Source organism: Coregonus lavaretus (genome assembly GCF_964263955.1).
Source record: "Coregonus lavaretus genome assembly, chromosome: 1".
Classification (NCBI taxonomy): domain Eukaryota; kingdom Metazoa; phylum Chordata; class Actinopteri; order Salmoniformes; family Salmonidae; genus Coregonus; species Coregonus lavaretus.
In genome coordinates, this window is record NC_139988.1 from 53,414,269 (window position 1) to 53,430,209 (window position 15,941).

The following is a 15,941-nucleotide window of genomic DNA, read 5'->3' on the forward strand; positions in this document are numbered from 1 at the left end:
CATGCTGTCCGTGTTCTGTGACGATGCTGACCTCACCCTGGGGAGGGGAAGCTGCTCTATCAGGTGAGAGGTCAAGGGTTGAGGGGTTTGATCTAATCTCATTTAATCTAAATTATTTTCTCTCTCCTAGGAATACCACCAGCTGAAATGTCTGATATACAGTATATATTCCCAAATTGTCTTCAATCGTACGGTATGAGGAACAGAAGGACAAACCTGCGTTCACCCCAGCCTGGATTCTAAAGATCACCTGGGATTATGTGATGGCTGTCTCCTACCAGGAAATCAACCACACTGAGGTATTGGTCTAATGTTTTCTATGACCATATTCCAATCATGCCGTACTCCAATAGAGGCATATACTGTAGGTGTCTATTGGCGGTAAACATGATTGCATGTCTAGCAGGAAAGTGGGTTATTGGACGTTACAGGGTGTGGTATGGTTTCCTCTGATGTCTGTCCTAGTTTGGCATCCATTGTTGTGTGCAATGTGAGAACCTCAAGTGTTAGCTGGGAGAATGTAACCTACCTAAATCCTCTCCCCATCTTTTTATTCCTGTGGTGCCACCCCGTGGCCACTTCCAGACTAACACCTTTCAGTAAATCCTGACTACAGATGTGGAGCGCTCCTTCGCCCTGCTACGCTTCAGGGAGTTGTACTGGGGTCCTGGCCAGAGGATCCACCATGACACCCTCACAGGCTACTCCGATGGAGGAGCCCACTTTTCCTCAGGAGGTGTGGGGAAATATAGATCAGCTGGGTCAGCTGGTGTATGAACTGACGGGCCCACAGAGCCCAAACGGGACCCCCAGAAGAGGTGCCAGATGTGGGCCATAAAGGAGTGAGCCGAAGGAGTGGGCCTAGGGGGTGTCGTCGTGCCCCTGTACCCACGCCTAAGCACTGGAGGATCTGGCCTTTGGGCCTGAGACCCTGCCCCCCAACCAGCAGGATTGGATACGGGTGAGGGAGCTACGGGGACTGCGCTGGGGTGGCAGTTGGGGTGACGTCTTCCTGTCCATCCTGTCCAAAGTATGTATGACCCACAAGGTCCCCTGTTGGCTGGATACAGCGAGCGCTACTTCTCTGGAGCCACTGCACAGAAACACATACAGTGAGAACCAAAAGTATTGGGACAGGGACATTCTTTTTTTGTTTTGGCTCTGTACTCCAGGACTTTACCTTTATTGTAAATAAGAATAGAATATGTTTCTAAACACTTCTACATTAATGTGGTTGCTACCATGATTATGGATAGTCCTGAATTAATCGTGAATAATGATGAGTGAGAAAGTTACAGACGCACAAATATCATACCCCCAAGACATAACCTCTCACCATTACAATAACAGGGGATGTTAGCATTTTTTGGAGGGTAGGATATTTATGCCTCTAACTTTCTCAATCATCATTATTCACGATTCGTTCAGGATTATCCGTAATCATGGTAGCATCCACATTAATGTAGAAATGTTTAGAAACATATTCTATTCTACATCCAAAATAACACAATACATTATTTACTATGCATTTCTATTGGGCACAACATAATCCGAAACACAACCAAAACATTTTTACATTTTTAGTAATTTAGCAGACGCTCTTATCCAGATCAACTTACAGTTAGTGAGTGCATACATTTTTCATACTGGCCCACCGTGGGAAACCAACAGGAAATGCATCCAACAAGTTTGTAGAGCCAGAAGCTTGATGTAAACATTGCGTGCTAGGAATATCGGACCAAATAATACACTTTTGACTACTTTAAAACACATAAGTGAATTTGTCCTAATACTTTTGGTCCCCAAAAATGGGGGGACTACAGTGCCTTCGGAAAGTATTCAGACCCCTTGACTTTTTCCACATTTTGTTATGTTACAGCCTTATTCTAAAATGGATTAAAAATAAATAAATCCTCATCAATCTACAAACAATACTCCATAATGACAAAGTGAAAACAGGTTTTTATAAATGTTTGCAAATATATGAAACCTAAAAAACAGAAATACCTTATTTACATAAGTATTCAGACCCCTTTGCTCCGAGACTCGAAATTGAGCTCAGTTGCATATTTTTTCCATTGATCATCTTTGAGATGTTTCTAAAACTTGGAGTCCACCTGTGGTAAATTCAATTGATTGGACATGATTTGGAAATGCACACACCTGTCTATATAAGGTCCCACAGCTGACAGTGCATGTCAGAGCAAAAACCAAGCCATGAGGTCGAAGGAATTGTCCGTAGAGATCCGAGACAGGATTGTGTTGTGGCACAGATCTGATGGAAGGGTACCAAAAAATATCTGCAGCATTGAAGGTCCCCAAGAACGCAGTGGCCTCCATCATTTTTAAATGGAAGAAGTTTGGAACCACCAAGACTCTTCCTAGAGCTGGCCGCCCGGCCAAACTGAGGGGGAGAAGAGCCTTGGTCAGGGAGGTGTCCAAGAACCCGATGGTCACTCTGACAGAGCTCCAGAGTTCCTCTGTGGAGATGGGAGAACCTTCCAGAAGGACAGTCATCTCTGCAGCACTCCACCAATCAGGCCTTTATGGTAGAGTGGCCAGACGGAAGCCACTCCTCAGTAAAAGGCACATGACAGCCCGCTTGGAGTTTGCCAAAAGGCACCTAAAGACTCTCAGACCATGAGAAACAAGATTCTCTGGTCTGATGAATCCAAGATTGAACTCTTTGGCCTGAATGCCAAGCGTCTCGTATGGCATTCCCCTACGGGGAAGCAGGGTGGTGGCAGCATCATGCTGTGGGGATGTTCTTCAGCGGCAGGGACTGGGAGACTAGTCAGGATCAAGGGAAAGATGAACAGAGCAAAGTACAGAGAGATCCTTGATGAAAACCTGCTCCAGAGCGCTCAGGACGTCAGACTGGGGCGAAGGTTTACCTTACAACAGGACAATGACCCTAAGCACACAGCCAAGACAACGCAGGAGTGGCTTCGGGACAAGTCTCTGAATGTCCTTGAGTGGCCCAGCCAGAGCCCAGACTTGAACCCAATTGAACATCTCTGGAGAGACCTGAAAATAGCTGTGCAGCAACGCTCCCCATCCAACCTGACAGAGCTTGAGAGGATCTGCAGAGATGAATGGGAGAAACTCCCCAAATACAGGTGTGCCAAGCTTGTAGCGTCATAACCAAGAAGACTTAAGGCTGTAATCGCTGCCAGGTGCTTCAACAAAGTACTGAGTAAAGGGTCTAAATACCTATGTAAATGTGATATTTCAGTTTTTTATTTTTAATACATTTGCAAAACTTTCGAAAATCCTGTTTTTGCTTCGTCATTATGGGGTATTGTGTGTAGATCGATGAGGGGGGGAAAAAACGATTTAATCCATTTTAGAATAAGGCTGTAACGTAACAAAATGTGGAAAAAGTCAAGGGGTCTGAATACTTTCTGAATGCACTGTATGTACAAAAAGTGCTGTAATTTCTAAACGGTTCACCTGATGTGGATGAAAATACCCTCAAATTAAAGCTGACAGTCTGTACTTGACCATCATAGTCATTGTATCATTTAAAATCCAAAGTGCTGGAGTACAGAGCCAAAACAACAAAAATGTGTCACTGTCCCAATACTTCTGGGGCTCACTGTAGGTTACGTCTCATTTAAGTCATATAGTGAAAGCTCAACCTGTCATTTGGAATGTTGTTCAATTCAATGATGGCATTCAATGATGTAATAATCAACTGCATGTCTTTTAAACTAGAAAATTCATCCTTATTGCCAAATCTCATTTTATTTCTCTCCCTCCATTTCTAGATGAGGAGCTCCTTCCGTTCCAGTGGTGTTGTATCCAGTCTCCTCTGTGCCACCTCTATCTGGCCAAGACACTCCTGGACCGTTGCCAAGGTTATGGCTGGGTGAGCCGACTGCTGCATAAAAGCGGCCAAGGCAACACAGGGCATTGGTGAGAGCTTACCTCTACTCAGCGAAATGGGGTTCATTTACTTTCAACTCCTGTCAACTCATTGAATTAATGATTATTTACTTGGATCACAATATACTTAAGCAATAAGGCACGAGGGGGTGTGGTATATGGCCAATATACCACGGCTAAGGGCTGTTCTTAGGCACAGCCCTTAGCCGTGGTATATTGGCCATATATCACAACCCCCCCGAGGTGCCTTATTGCTATTATAAACTGGTTACCAACGTAATTAGAGCAGTAAAAATTTATGTTTTGTCATACCCATGGTATACGGTCTGATATACCATGGCTTTCAGCCAATCAGCATTCAGGGCACGAACCACCCAGTTTATTATAATATATAGCCCACATGATTGGCCCCATTATGTGATAATAGACAGATCCATCGCACCCTGCCTGTCAGTGTAAATGTACTGTATACAGCCTTGGTGTCACGCCCTGGCTCTAGGGACTCTTTTAAGTTGAGCCAGGGTGTGTAGAGTTTATGTTTTGTGCTCGTTGTGTCTAGTCTAGTTTTTGTATATCTATGTTGGCCAGAGTGGTTCTCAGTCAGAGGCAACGAGTATCAGCTGTTGCTGGTTGTCTCTGATTGGGAACCATATTTAGTCAGGTGGTTTTCCCACAGTGTTTGTGGGATCTTGTTCCGTGTTTTGCACCTGTGGACGTCATGAATCGATTTGTTGTTTTGTTCGTGGTTCATTTAATAAATAAGTATGTTCACCTTCCACGCTGCGCCTTGGTCCTCTATATCCGACGATCGTGACACTTGGTTAGTGAATGGTTTCCTATTCATGTGTATCTGTTTTGTCTGCAGGCATGGTGTACAGCAACCTTCATTTCATCACCTTCAGTGGGACTGAATGAAAAGGTACTACCTACTTTAAGTCACTCTGGATAAGAGCGTCTGCTAAATGAGTAAAATGACTGAGTACTCTTTCAAGGCCCTCTGCGACTTTGTCATTGTGCGCCTCTCCTCCCACACCGGCTCCAGTATCTTCACGCTGCAGCGCGAGACGGGCGAGCTGGAGACAGACGGACAGGTCAGACGGGTCCCCGCGGTGGTGAGGATGGCTGCTTTTCACCAGGGCATTGGCAAGGTCAGTGTGTGTGCCTGATGGGTTGTATTATGGGCTGTAAATCTCATGTGGTTGATTATCCTTACCTGTGTGTGTGTGTGTGTGTGTGTGTGTGTGTGTGTGTGTGTGTGTGTTCAGGTTAAGTGGCGGTGTGCAGAGTCAGAGAGGGACTGGGGGTCCTGGTGGAAGATGTGGAGGTCTCTGTCGGTAAGAAATCATTTAGTACCAAAACAAACTTGGCACAGAAACAAGAAGATTACTATTAAACCTTGTACTTTTATTCCACCAGACTAGATAATGCAATTTAAGAATATAGTAAACCTCTATAAAACCTTACAAACCACTTGGAACATCATTCTCCAACCCTTGTTACATACAATATTACAGTAGCAATAGAATGCAATCCTCATATCCCCTTGAGCTGACATAACAGTGCCCTACTGCTGTCCTTGTAGATGTGGTGCACCGTACCTCGGTCAGTGGCGGTGTACGCCGGGGGGCTGCACGTGGAGGGTGGATGGAGGTGATGGTGGACAGCAGCTGGCTGCCCTGGTGGAGGTCCCCCAGACCTTCTACAGCTGGACCGTGGGCCTGCTGGGCTTCTGGAGCTCCAACCACACCGATGACTTTCTGCAGTCTGACGGGAAGCTGATGATATTCCCCAACATAACCTTCCCCTGGAGGAGCGTCTGCACCCCTTTGGCCTGTCCTGTGAGTGAGGCTTGAGTCAAGTCACATTGAAGGAGTTGGAGGCACATTGAACGTCCATACTAACATACCACTTAGAATGCATGTCCAATACATTGCTTTATTCTAAGTACCATGCTAATGTGGTCTCTCTCCCCTAATATAGTGTATCACACAGATTAAGTACTCCTAACTCCACTCAGAGTCACACATGGAGTGCCAAGTATTAGTAGCCATTCACAGACATTGCTAGGTGTTTAAAGGAGCGGTCTTTCAGCCTTGGTCTGATAAGTTGGTGCTAATACACACAGAGCCCCTCGGTTACATAAATGATAAGGTCCTGTCTGTACAGTGTATGATGCAGTCAGGTTGCAGTGTGTTCATGACATCCTGTCTTCTAACGACACTGACCTAGGTTTGCAGAGTCTGGAGTCCCAGGAGCTGGACCACAACCTGGTTATGGTGTTTGGTGAGTCAACTGTTATATTAGCCAAAGGTCCAAGAATTCATATCTTTATTCTACATGTTTGCCCTTCCTCTTTGAGTCACATACTGTTGTATGCTCTGGGTAAAAGTTGCCCCATGGACAAATATCTAGGAGCAGCTTACCCTCCCCAATAATAGACTCTAATCTGAACTATTACCCTAATTGGGCTAGTTTAAGGGGGTAAACACAAAATGGACCTTAGATCAGCGTCTATGTGCAACTTCATCCTACTCCAACGCATTATACCATCCGCTCTGTAAGAATTCATCAAATGCAGTGTAGTGGTGATTGAGGTCAATTGGCATGCTTCTCTATTGGTCATTGACATGCTCCAATTTCTCTCCTATGTAGGGAACATGCCTCTGTTCCCCGGCTTTCCTTTCCTTTCCCATCGTGACTGAGCCCACAGTGATCCGCTGTAAGGTCAAATCCACTGTTCACATGCAGATCAGCGCTCAAGATGCCAACACTATAAGCTTCTCACTGCTCTTCCCCAGACCACCACAAGCCTTTGTTGGGAAAAGTGAGCTCTCCCTATAGGTGATGGCATATTGACCTGAACACCACTCGACATCCAGCCTGTCTACCTGATCATCAGAGTTAATGACCAGCTGTTCAGCTCTCAGTTCACCCCCATCCTGCAGGTGTGCAACTGCCTCAACGGTGGCACCTGCCAATACGACAGCATAGTGGGCAGCCATCTGCAGGGAACATTTCAGGTGAACAAATACAGACAGACAGAACAATATAGGGAGCATTTCTATATGGACTGTTATGCATATAAAGGTTTTATTAAGAGCCCAGTGCAGTCAACATTCTGTTATTCCTGTGCTTTGTATCATTATTATAAACTAACACTGTAAAAGTGTGAAAAGATTTGATCAGTGTTATTTGCGGATAGTTGCTGGCTGAAAATACAATCTACACAGGACCTTCTAATCACCACGTTTCGCATGGGTGGAGTTTCGGCTTGCCTGGTGACCTCACCAAGCGGTAAATAAGTTAATAGACCAATAACAAAGAGTTCCAAACCTCTCTGCCAATAAAAGCTAGTTTTCAGTTTTCCCCTCCCTACTCAGACCACACCCAGACAGTCCTAGCAAAATTATTTATTGAGAAATAGTTTTTTGCTAAAAAGTAATTTTTGTTTATTTTTGACAATTTTAATGGAAAACTATTACAGTAAGGAACTTAATTTTTTTGATATAAAAATGTCTGCATTGAGCCTTTAAGTAAAGTGTTAACCAGATTGTTTTTGTATAATGATGATAACCTTTCATTTGTTCCTTTGCAGGGGATTCTGCCAATCCACCAGGTAAGCCTTCTATTTTCTCAAACAAATCCCCCAATACTGCCCACATGACATTGCTGCGTCAGTGTTACCATGGTGATCATGACCACATCATAGAATGTGAGGTCATCTGATGGCCTTGTTGTTGTTGACAGAGTTCAATGTCTTCAACGTTTCCATGGGCTGGAAGAACCAGGGAGCTGGAGGAGAGAGACTGAGACAGGTGAGAGGGAGCGTGTGGGCAGCCTGTCCAATCGAACAATTTTTACATAGGCCTATATTTGTGTCTGGGACATAAAAAAAGCTGAAGGATAATTTGTTTTTCCTGACCAGGAAAAACTCCAGTCCAGAAATGCGCTAGTTCTTTCTCTCTGCATTGTTGGGAAGGGCCTTTAAGCATTTCACTGTTATTCTACACCTATTGTTTACGCAGCATGTGACAGCAAGGAGGAAAACAGATTGAAAATGGGAGGGACTACTTTTTCGTATTATGTTTTAAAGCGTTAAGGCCTATATTTGTGTGTGGGACATACGTTTTTCCTGGTCATTTCACGTGGTGATTTCATACTATGGTTATGGAAAAGAGTTTCCACTAACCATATATTAACTAACCATGCACTGGCCAGCTCCTCGATTTTGTTAACACGGGAACTGGCCAGGAAATAATCTTGGCCCTAAGTATGACATAATAATGTGTCAATGGTCTATTTAACTTAACGTTCCACTGTTGGCCCACTATTTAGACCTGGGTGGTTTGAACAGGACGGGGATAGACGGGGCCCAGGTGGCAGAGGATAAGAAGCCCCTGATCCTGGGCCTGGTTCTGGGCATCGGGATCCCATTCCTCCTCCTACTGGCTGCCCTCGCCTGCATCTGCCGCTCCCGCAAGAAGACACAGGGAAGTGAGTACCTTAAATACCTTCACAGACAGTAACATGGTGTGTTCAACCCACAACCTCAAAATACTAGCTAGACACTAACTGTACTGGTAATCACATCAAATTAAATCCACAGCAGTTCTCAGAAGCAGGACAAAACCTTAGTGCTGTGTTGGTCTACCTGACCTCTGCAGGACAATAGAGACACATCTGTCCGTCAGCCCTGTTGGTATATAATCTCCATGTCTGCAGAGCTATAGGCTGCAGATGTACAGCATCTGGAGCAGGTGTCAGTGGACTAGAGACACATAATCCTCCAGAGTCCTGGCCCAGCTTGAGAGAGAGAGATTCAAATTGTGTGAAAGTGTTGTGGTCAGATGAGACCAAAATCGAGCTCTTTGGCATCAACTCAACTCACTGTGTTTGGAGGAGGAGGAATGCTGCCTATGACCCCAAGAACACCATCCCCACCGTCCAACATGGAGGTGGAAACATTATGCTTTGGGGGTGTTCTTCTGCTAAGGGGACAGGACAACTTCACCGCATCAAAGGGACGATGGACGGGGCCATGTACCGTCAAATCTTGGGTGAGAACCTCCTTCCCTCAGCCAGGGCATTAAATGGGTCGTGGATGGGTATTCCAGCATGACAATGACCCAAAACACACGGCCAAGGCAACAAAGGAGTGGCTCAAGAAGCAGCACATTAAGGTCCTGGAGTGGCCTAGCCAGTCTCCAGACCTTAATCCCATAGAAAATCTATGGAGGGAGCTGAAGGTTCGAGTTGCCAAACGTCAGCCTCAAAACCTTAATGACTTGGAGAAGATCTGCAAAGAGGAGTGGAACAAAATCCCTCCTGAGATGTGTGCAAACCTGGTGGCCAACTACAAGAAACGTCTGACCTCTGTGATTGCCAACAAGGGTTTTGCCACCAAGCACTAAGTCATGTTTTGCAGAGGGGTCAAATACTTATTTCCCACATTAAAATGCAAATCAATTTATAACATTTCTGACGTGCGTTTTTCTGGATTTTGTTGTTGTTATTCTGTCTCTCACTGTTCAAATAAACCTACCATTAAAATTATAGACTGATCATGTCTTTGTCAGTGGGCAAACGTACAAAATCAGCAGGGGATCAAATACTTATTTCCCCTCACTGTATTTGGGCATATCCTATGGACATATACTGTACCTTGGGGAGGTCATTTAGGATGTTGTAGGATTAGGTTCTTATAATGATGCCATTGTCGCATGGACACACATAGTGCTATTAGGGCGGCAGGTAGCTTAGTGGGTAAGAGCGTTGTGCCAGTAACCGAAAGGTCGCTGGTTCTAATCCCAGAGCCGACTAGGTGAAAAATCTGTCGATGTGCCCTTGAGCAAGGCACTTAACCCTAATTGCTCATGTAAGTCGCTCTGGATAAGAGCGTCTGCTAAATGACTAAAAATAAAATAAAAAAATAATTAATCTGATAGAGATTATGAAACCTATTTGGATTATGTCTGTATCTCTGTATCCATGTCTAAGGGCATTTGTAAGTATGTAGTGACTGTGCCAGATGTATGTGTTACTGTTGGATGACTTTCATTCCTCTGTATTGTTTCTGTGAAGAATTCCTCACTTGTTACCAGGTAGATATCCAAGATGGCATAGCAGTGCGGTCGTGTTTTCTGTAGTGTCCTCATGTAAATAGCCAGTTTTTTTTAGTCTTTTTCGTATATATTTCTCAATCTCACTTTCCATCCTTTAACTAAATATACTTTCCTGCAACCCGCCTCACCCAATGTGGAACAGATTCTATTATTTCTTCATACATTTTTATCCAGAACCTCTGGCTGAAACTAGCCAGCTAACTAGCTACTTGCTATTAGGCAAGTAGTTGGATGACTTTCATTCCTCTGTATTGTTTCTGTGAAGAATTCCTCACTTGTTACCAGGTAGATATCCAAGATGGCATAAACGGAACGGCAGGCGAGGTGAGTAGTCATGCTGTACTTCGCTCCGCAGGTAATATGACACATTACATTACAATGGAACGATTTGATTAGTGTAATGTTAGCTAGCTACATATTTGTATCAAAGATAAAGGTGTAGTATAGAGAAACTATCGAGGTTAGCTAGCCAGCTACATTCGTTCGCAGCTACGCCGTTTTTCAAACAAAGTCAACACCGCAGCCATTGCTAGCTAGCCAACACTAGCAGTACTGTAGCAACTAAATACAATATAATTTTAGCCAGCTACATTTGTTCGCAGCGACGCCGTTTTTCAAACAAAGTCAACACAGCAGCCATTGTTAGCTAGCCAACACTAGCAGTACTGTAGCAACTAAATACAATATCATTTTAGCCAGCTACACTCGTTCGCAGCGACGCCGTTTTTCAAACAAAGTCAACACCACAGCCATTGCTAGCTAGCCAACACTACCAGCTAGCAGTACTGTAGCAGCTAAATACAATATAATTTTAGTCAATGAGAATTTTGCAACATAAAGCTTCCCTTTCTGAACATTCGAGATGTGTAGTCCACTTGTGTAGCTAGCATGACTGACTTTGTGCTAGCTAGCCAACGTTTAATTATTGCTGCGTTATGAAAGGAACTAGACACGGACACGAATTATCTGTTTAGTGTGTTAACACACTATTGGTAGTTTGTTGTAACCAAGTATTGGTGCTAAACCGTGTGTTATTGGATGCTAGCATGCTAGTTAGCTATGGCGTTATAGGATACGGTGCCCTGGGCGGTTTTCATGGAAGAATACTGTACCAAGTTAGCTAGCTGAATAAAGTAAGTTAGAGTCTATTCCTAGAAACATTGAACCACTGTAGTTTACAACAATTCTAATTTCTAAAGTGGAAGTTGGGAGAGTTATATTCAGGTGTTTCAGTGAAACAATTATAGTTTCTGAGGTGGAAGTTGGGAGAGTTATATTTGGGAGTTGTGGTGAGGGAGGCCCCGCTCTCTCCTTTCCCAGATGTTTAGCTCATTTCATTCCGATCTCCTCTGCATTATTGTAGCCATTTGCTGCAGCCTGTCAACTATGCCTCTGCCTATCCCTGTTCTCTCCTCTCCGCACAGGCTACACAAACGCCTCACACCGCGTGGCTGCTGCCTCTCTAACCTGGTGGTCCCTGCACGCACCTCCCACGTGGAGTTCCAGGTCTCAGGCAGCCTCTGGAACTGCCGTTCTGCTGCCAACAAGGCAGACTTCATCCCAGCCTATGCTACCCTCCAGTCCCTCGACTTCTTGGCGCTGACGGAAACATGGATTACCACTGAAAACACTGCTACTCCTACTGCTCTCTCCTCGTCTGACCATGTGTTCTCGCATACCCCGAGAGCATCTGGTCAGCGGGGTGGTGGCACAGGAATCCTCATCTCTCCCAAGTGGACATTCTCAATTTTTCCCCTAACCCATCTGTCTATCTCCTCATTTGAATTCCATGCTGTCACAGTCACTAGCCCATTTAAGCTTAATATCCTTGTCATCTATCGCCCTCCAGGTTCCCTTGGAGAGTTCATCAATGAGCTTGACGCCTTGATAAGTTCCTTTCCTGAGGATGGCTCACCCCTCACAGTTTTGGGGGATTTCAACCTCCGTACGTCTACATTTGACTCATTTCTCTCTGCCTCCTTCTTTCCACTCCTCTCCTCTTTTGACCTCACCCTCTCACCGTCCCCCCCTACTCACAAGGCAGGCAATACGCTTGACCTCATCTTTACTAGATGCTGTTCTTCTACTAATCTCACTGCAACTCCCCTCCATGTCTCCGACCACTACTTTGTATCCTTTTCTCTCTCGCTCTCCTCCAACACTACTCACTCTGCCCCTACACAGATGGTAATGCGCCGCCGCAACCTTCGCTCTCTCTCTCCCGCTACTCTCTCCTCTTCCATCCTATCATCTCTTCCCTCTGCTCAATCCTTCTCCCTCCAATCTCCTAATTCTGCCTCCTCAACCCTCCTCTCCTCCCTTTCTGCATCCTTTGACTCTCTATGTCCCCTATCCTCCCGGCCGGCTCGGTCCTCCCCTCCAGCTCCGTGGCTTGATGACTCATTGCGAGCTCACAGAACAGAGCTCCGGGCAGCTGAGCGGAAATGGAAGAAAACTAGACTCCCTGCGGACCTGGCATCTTTTCACTCCTTCCTCTCTACATTTTCTTCATCTGTTTCTGCTGCTAAGGCCACTTTCTACCACTCTAAATTCCAAGCATCTGCCTCTAATCCTAGGAAGCTCTTTGCCACATTCTCCTCCCTGCTGAATCCTCCTCCCCCCCCCCCCTCCTCCCTCTCTGTGGATGACTTCGTCAACCACTTTGAAAAGAAGGTTGACGACATCCGATCCTCGTTTGTTAAGTCAAATGACACTGCTGGTCCTGCTCACACTGCCCTACCCTATGCTTTGACTTCTTTCTCCCCTCTCTCTCCAGATAAAATCTTGCGACTTGTGACTGCAGGCCGCCCAACAACCTGCCCGCTTGACCCTATCCCCTCCTCTCTTCTCCAGACCATCTCCGGTGACCTTCTCCCCTACCTCACCTCGCTGATCAACTCATCCTTGACTGCTGGCTATGTCCCTTCCGTCTTCAAGAGAGCGAGAGTTGCACCCCTTCTCAAAAAACCAACACTCGATCCCTCTGATGTCAACAACTACAGACCAGTATCCCTTCTTTCTTTTCTTTCCAAAACTATTGAGCGTGCCGTCTTTAGCCAACTCTCTTGCTATCTCTCTCAGAATGACCTTCTTGATCCAAACCAGTCAGGTTTCAGGACTGGTAATTCAACTGAGACTGCTCTTCTCTGTGTCACGGAGGCTCTCCGCACTGCTAACGCTAACTCTCTCTCCTCTGCTCTTGTCCTTCTAGACCTGTCTGCTGCCTTTGATACTGTGAACCATCAGATCCTCCTCTCCACCCTCTCCGAGCTGGGCATCTCCGGCGCGGCTCACTCTTGGATTGCGTCCTACCTGACCGGTCGCTCCTAACAAGTGGCGTGGCGAGAAGCTGTCTCCGCACCACGTGCTCTCACCACTGGTGCCCCCCAGGGCTCAGTTCTAGGCCCTCTCCTATTCTCGCTATACACCAAGTCACTTGGCTCTGTCATATCCTCACATGGCCTCTCCTATCATTGCTACGCTGACGATACACAACTAATCTTCTCCTTTCCCCCTTCTGATAACCAGGTGGCGAATCGCATCTCTGCATGTCTGGCAGACATATCAGTATGGATGACGGATCACCACCTCAAGCTGAACCTTGGCAAGACGGAGCTGCTCTTCCTCCCGGGGAAGGACTGCCCGTCCCATGATCTCGCCATCACGGTTGACAACTCCGTTGTGTCCTCCTCCCAGAGTGCGAAGAGCCTTGGCGTGACCCTGGACAACACCCTGTCGTTCTCCGCTAACATCAAGGCGGTGACCCGATCCTGTAGGTTCATGCTCTACAACATTCGGAGAGTACGACCCTGCCTTACACAGGAAGCGGCACAGGTCCTAATCCAGGCACTTGTCATCTCCCGTCTGGATTACTGCAACTCGCTGTTGGCTGGGCTCCCTGCCTGTGCCATTAAACCCCTACAACTCATCCAGAATGCCGCAGCCCGTCTGGTGTTCAACCTTCCCAAGTTCTCTCACGTCACCCCGCTCCTCCGCACACTCCACTGGCTTCCAGTTGAAGCTCGCATCTGTTACAAGACCATGGTGCTTGCCTATGGAGCTGGGAGGGGAACGGCACCTCCGTACCTTCAGGCTCTGATCAGTCCCTACACCCAAACGAGGGCATTGCGTTCATCCACCTCTGGCCTGCTGGCTCCCCTTCCTCTGCGGAAGCATAGTTCCCGCTCAGCCCAGTCAAAACTGTTCGCTGCTCTGGCACCCCAATGGTGGAACAAGCTCCCTCACGACGCCAGGACAGCGGAGTCACTCACCACCTTCCGGAGACATTTGAAACCCCACCTCTTTAAGGAATACCTGGGATCGGATAAAGTAATCCTTCTACCCCCCCCCCCCCCCCCCACCCCCCAAAAAAACATAAAAAACATTGTAAAGTGGTTATCCCACTGGCTATAGGGTGAATGCACCAATTTGTAAGTCGCTCTGGATAAGAGCGTCTGCTAAATGACGTAAATGTAAAATTAGCCACCGTTAGCGTTCTTCACGGTTGTCCGTGGCCTGCACTACCTACCAGCCAGCTCTAGCCTGGACAATTATCGGCCAGTCTGCACATCGCGCTATCGAGCCAGAGCATATCGGATTTTCTGCCGGAATCAATGAATCACTGGACCTTAACACCGGATCATCGCAACTAGCTAGCTGCAACCGAATGTCTGTCGTTGTTGGCTAATCACCACTAATCACCACTGTCCTGAAGCTAACCCCAGTTAGCCTTGAGCTAGCCTCGAGCCAGGCCCATCTCCCAATAATAATAATAATAATAATAATAATAATAATATGCCATTTAGCAGACGCTTTTATCCAACCGGACGGGACCTCCTAGTGTTGACACGGAGCCCCGCCGATCCATCACGACTGGTCTGCCGACGTAATCGTCTGATGTGGTTTCAACAGGCTTCCCGTTGTGACGACCACGAAGATCCATCTGCTAGCCGCGGCCCGCTAGCACACGCAATCAACAGCCATGCCTCCAGCTCGACTGTAGCGTAGCAGCCACTGAACTGCTCCCGGACTTACTTATTGCTGTTCACTGGACCTTATGATCACTCAGCTACACAGCTGATGCCTGCTGGACTGTTCATTTATACAGTACCCCATCCTGTTGATCTGTTTAGCCTCAGCTCAAACTTTCGTCGCCATTACCAGCTGTTGTCTTAGCTCTCTCGAATAACACCCGTGACTGCTTTATGCCTATCTCCCATGTCAATATGCCTTGCCTATTGCTGTTTCGGTTAGTTCTAACTGTACTTTTTCAATGTAGAGCCCCCAGTCCTGCTCAACCTGTCTCAGATAGATCCTTTGTCCCACCACCCACACACGCGGAGACCGGCTCAATCGGTGCCTCCAATGATGCTATCTCTTTCATCTTTACCCAACGCTTAGGTTTACCTCCACTGTACTCATATCCTTGTCTGTACATAATGCCCTGAATCAATTCTACAACACCTTTTTTCTCTGTACCCTACGCACTAGAAGACCAGTTCTTAAAGCCTTTAGCCATATCCTTATTCTACTCCTCCTCTGTTCCTCTGGTGATGTAGAGGTCAACCCCTGTAGCCCCCAGTATCACTCCTGCTCCCCAGGTGCTATCGTTTTTTGACTTCTGTAAACGCAAAAGCCTTGGTTTCTTGCATGTTAACATCAGATGCCTCCTCCCTAAGTTTGCGTTATTCACTGCGTTAGCACACTCTGCCAACCCTGATGTTCTAGCAGTGTCTGAATCCTTGTTTAGGAAGGCCACCAAAGATTCTGACATTTCCATTCCCAACTACAACATTTTCCGTCTAGATAGAACTGGCAAAGGGGGCGGAGTTGCAATCTACTGTAGAGATAGCCTGCAGAGCTCTATCATACTATCCAGGTCTGTGCCCAAACAGTTTGAGCTTCTACTTCTAAAAATCCACCTTTCCAGAA

General features: G+C 46.4%; 1 protein-coding gene across 2 annotated transcripts; it reads left to right on the forward strand.

Annotated features, from left to right (window-relative positions):
- On the forward strand, positions 1-9,804 carry LOC311136866 (uncharacterized protein). 2 transcript variants are annotated; one of them, XM_084171172.1, is made up of 14 exons: positions 1-63; positions 131-299; positions 586-1,112; positions 3,771-3,918; positions 4,754-4,807; positions 4,931-5,036; positions 5,154-5,222; positions 5,471-5,726; positions 6,118-6,171; positions 6,541-6,833; positions 7,484-7,504; positions 7,636-7,703; positions 8,224-8,382; positions 8,495-9,804. In XM_084171172.1, the coding sequence occupies exons 10-14, from the start codon at positions 6,793-6,795 to the stop codon at positions 8,521-8,523; spliced, it is 318 nt and encodes a 105-aa protein (XP_084027298.1). In that variant the 5' UTR covers positions 1-63; positions 131-299; positions 586-1,112; positions 3,771-3,918; positions 4,754-4,807; positions 4,931-5,036; positions 5,154-5,222; positions 5,471-5,726; positions 6,118-6,171; positions 6,541-6,792; the 3' UTR covers positions 8,524-9,804. The 2 variants fall into 2 exon arrangements, 1 of the variants encoding a protein (XP_084027298.1); XR_014613896.1 differs by lacking the exon at positions 6,541-6,833 and having other exon boundaries at positions 586-961; positions 8,224-9,804.
- The last annotated feature ends 6,137 nt before the right edge of the window (positions 9,805-15,941 follow it).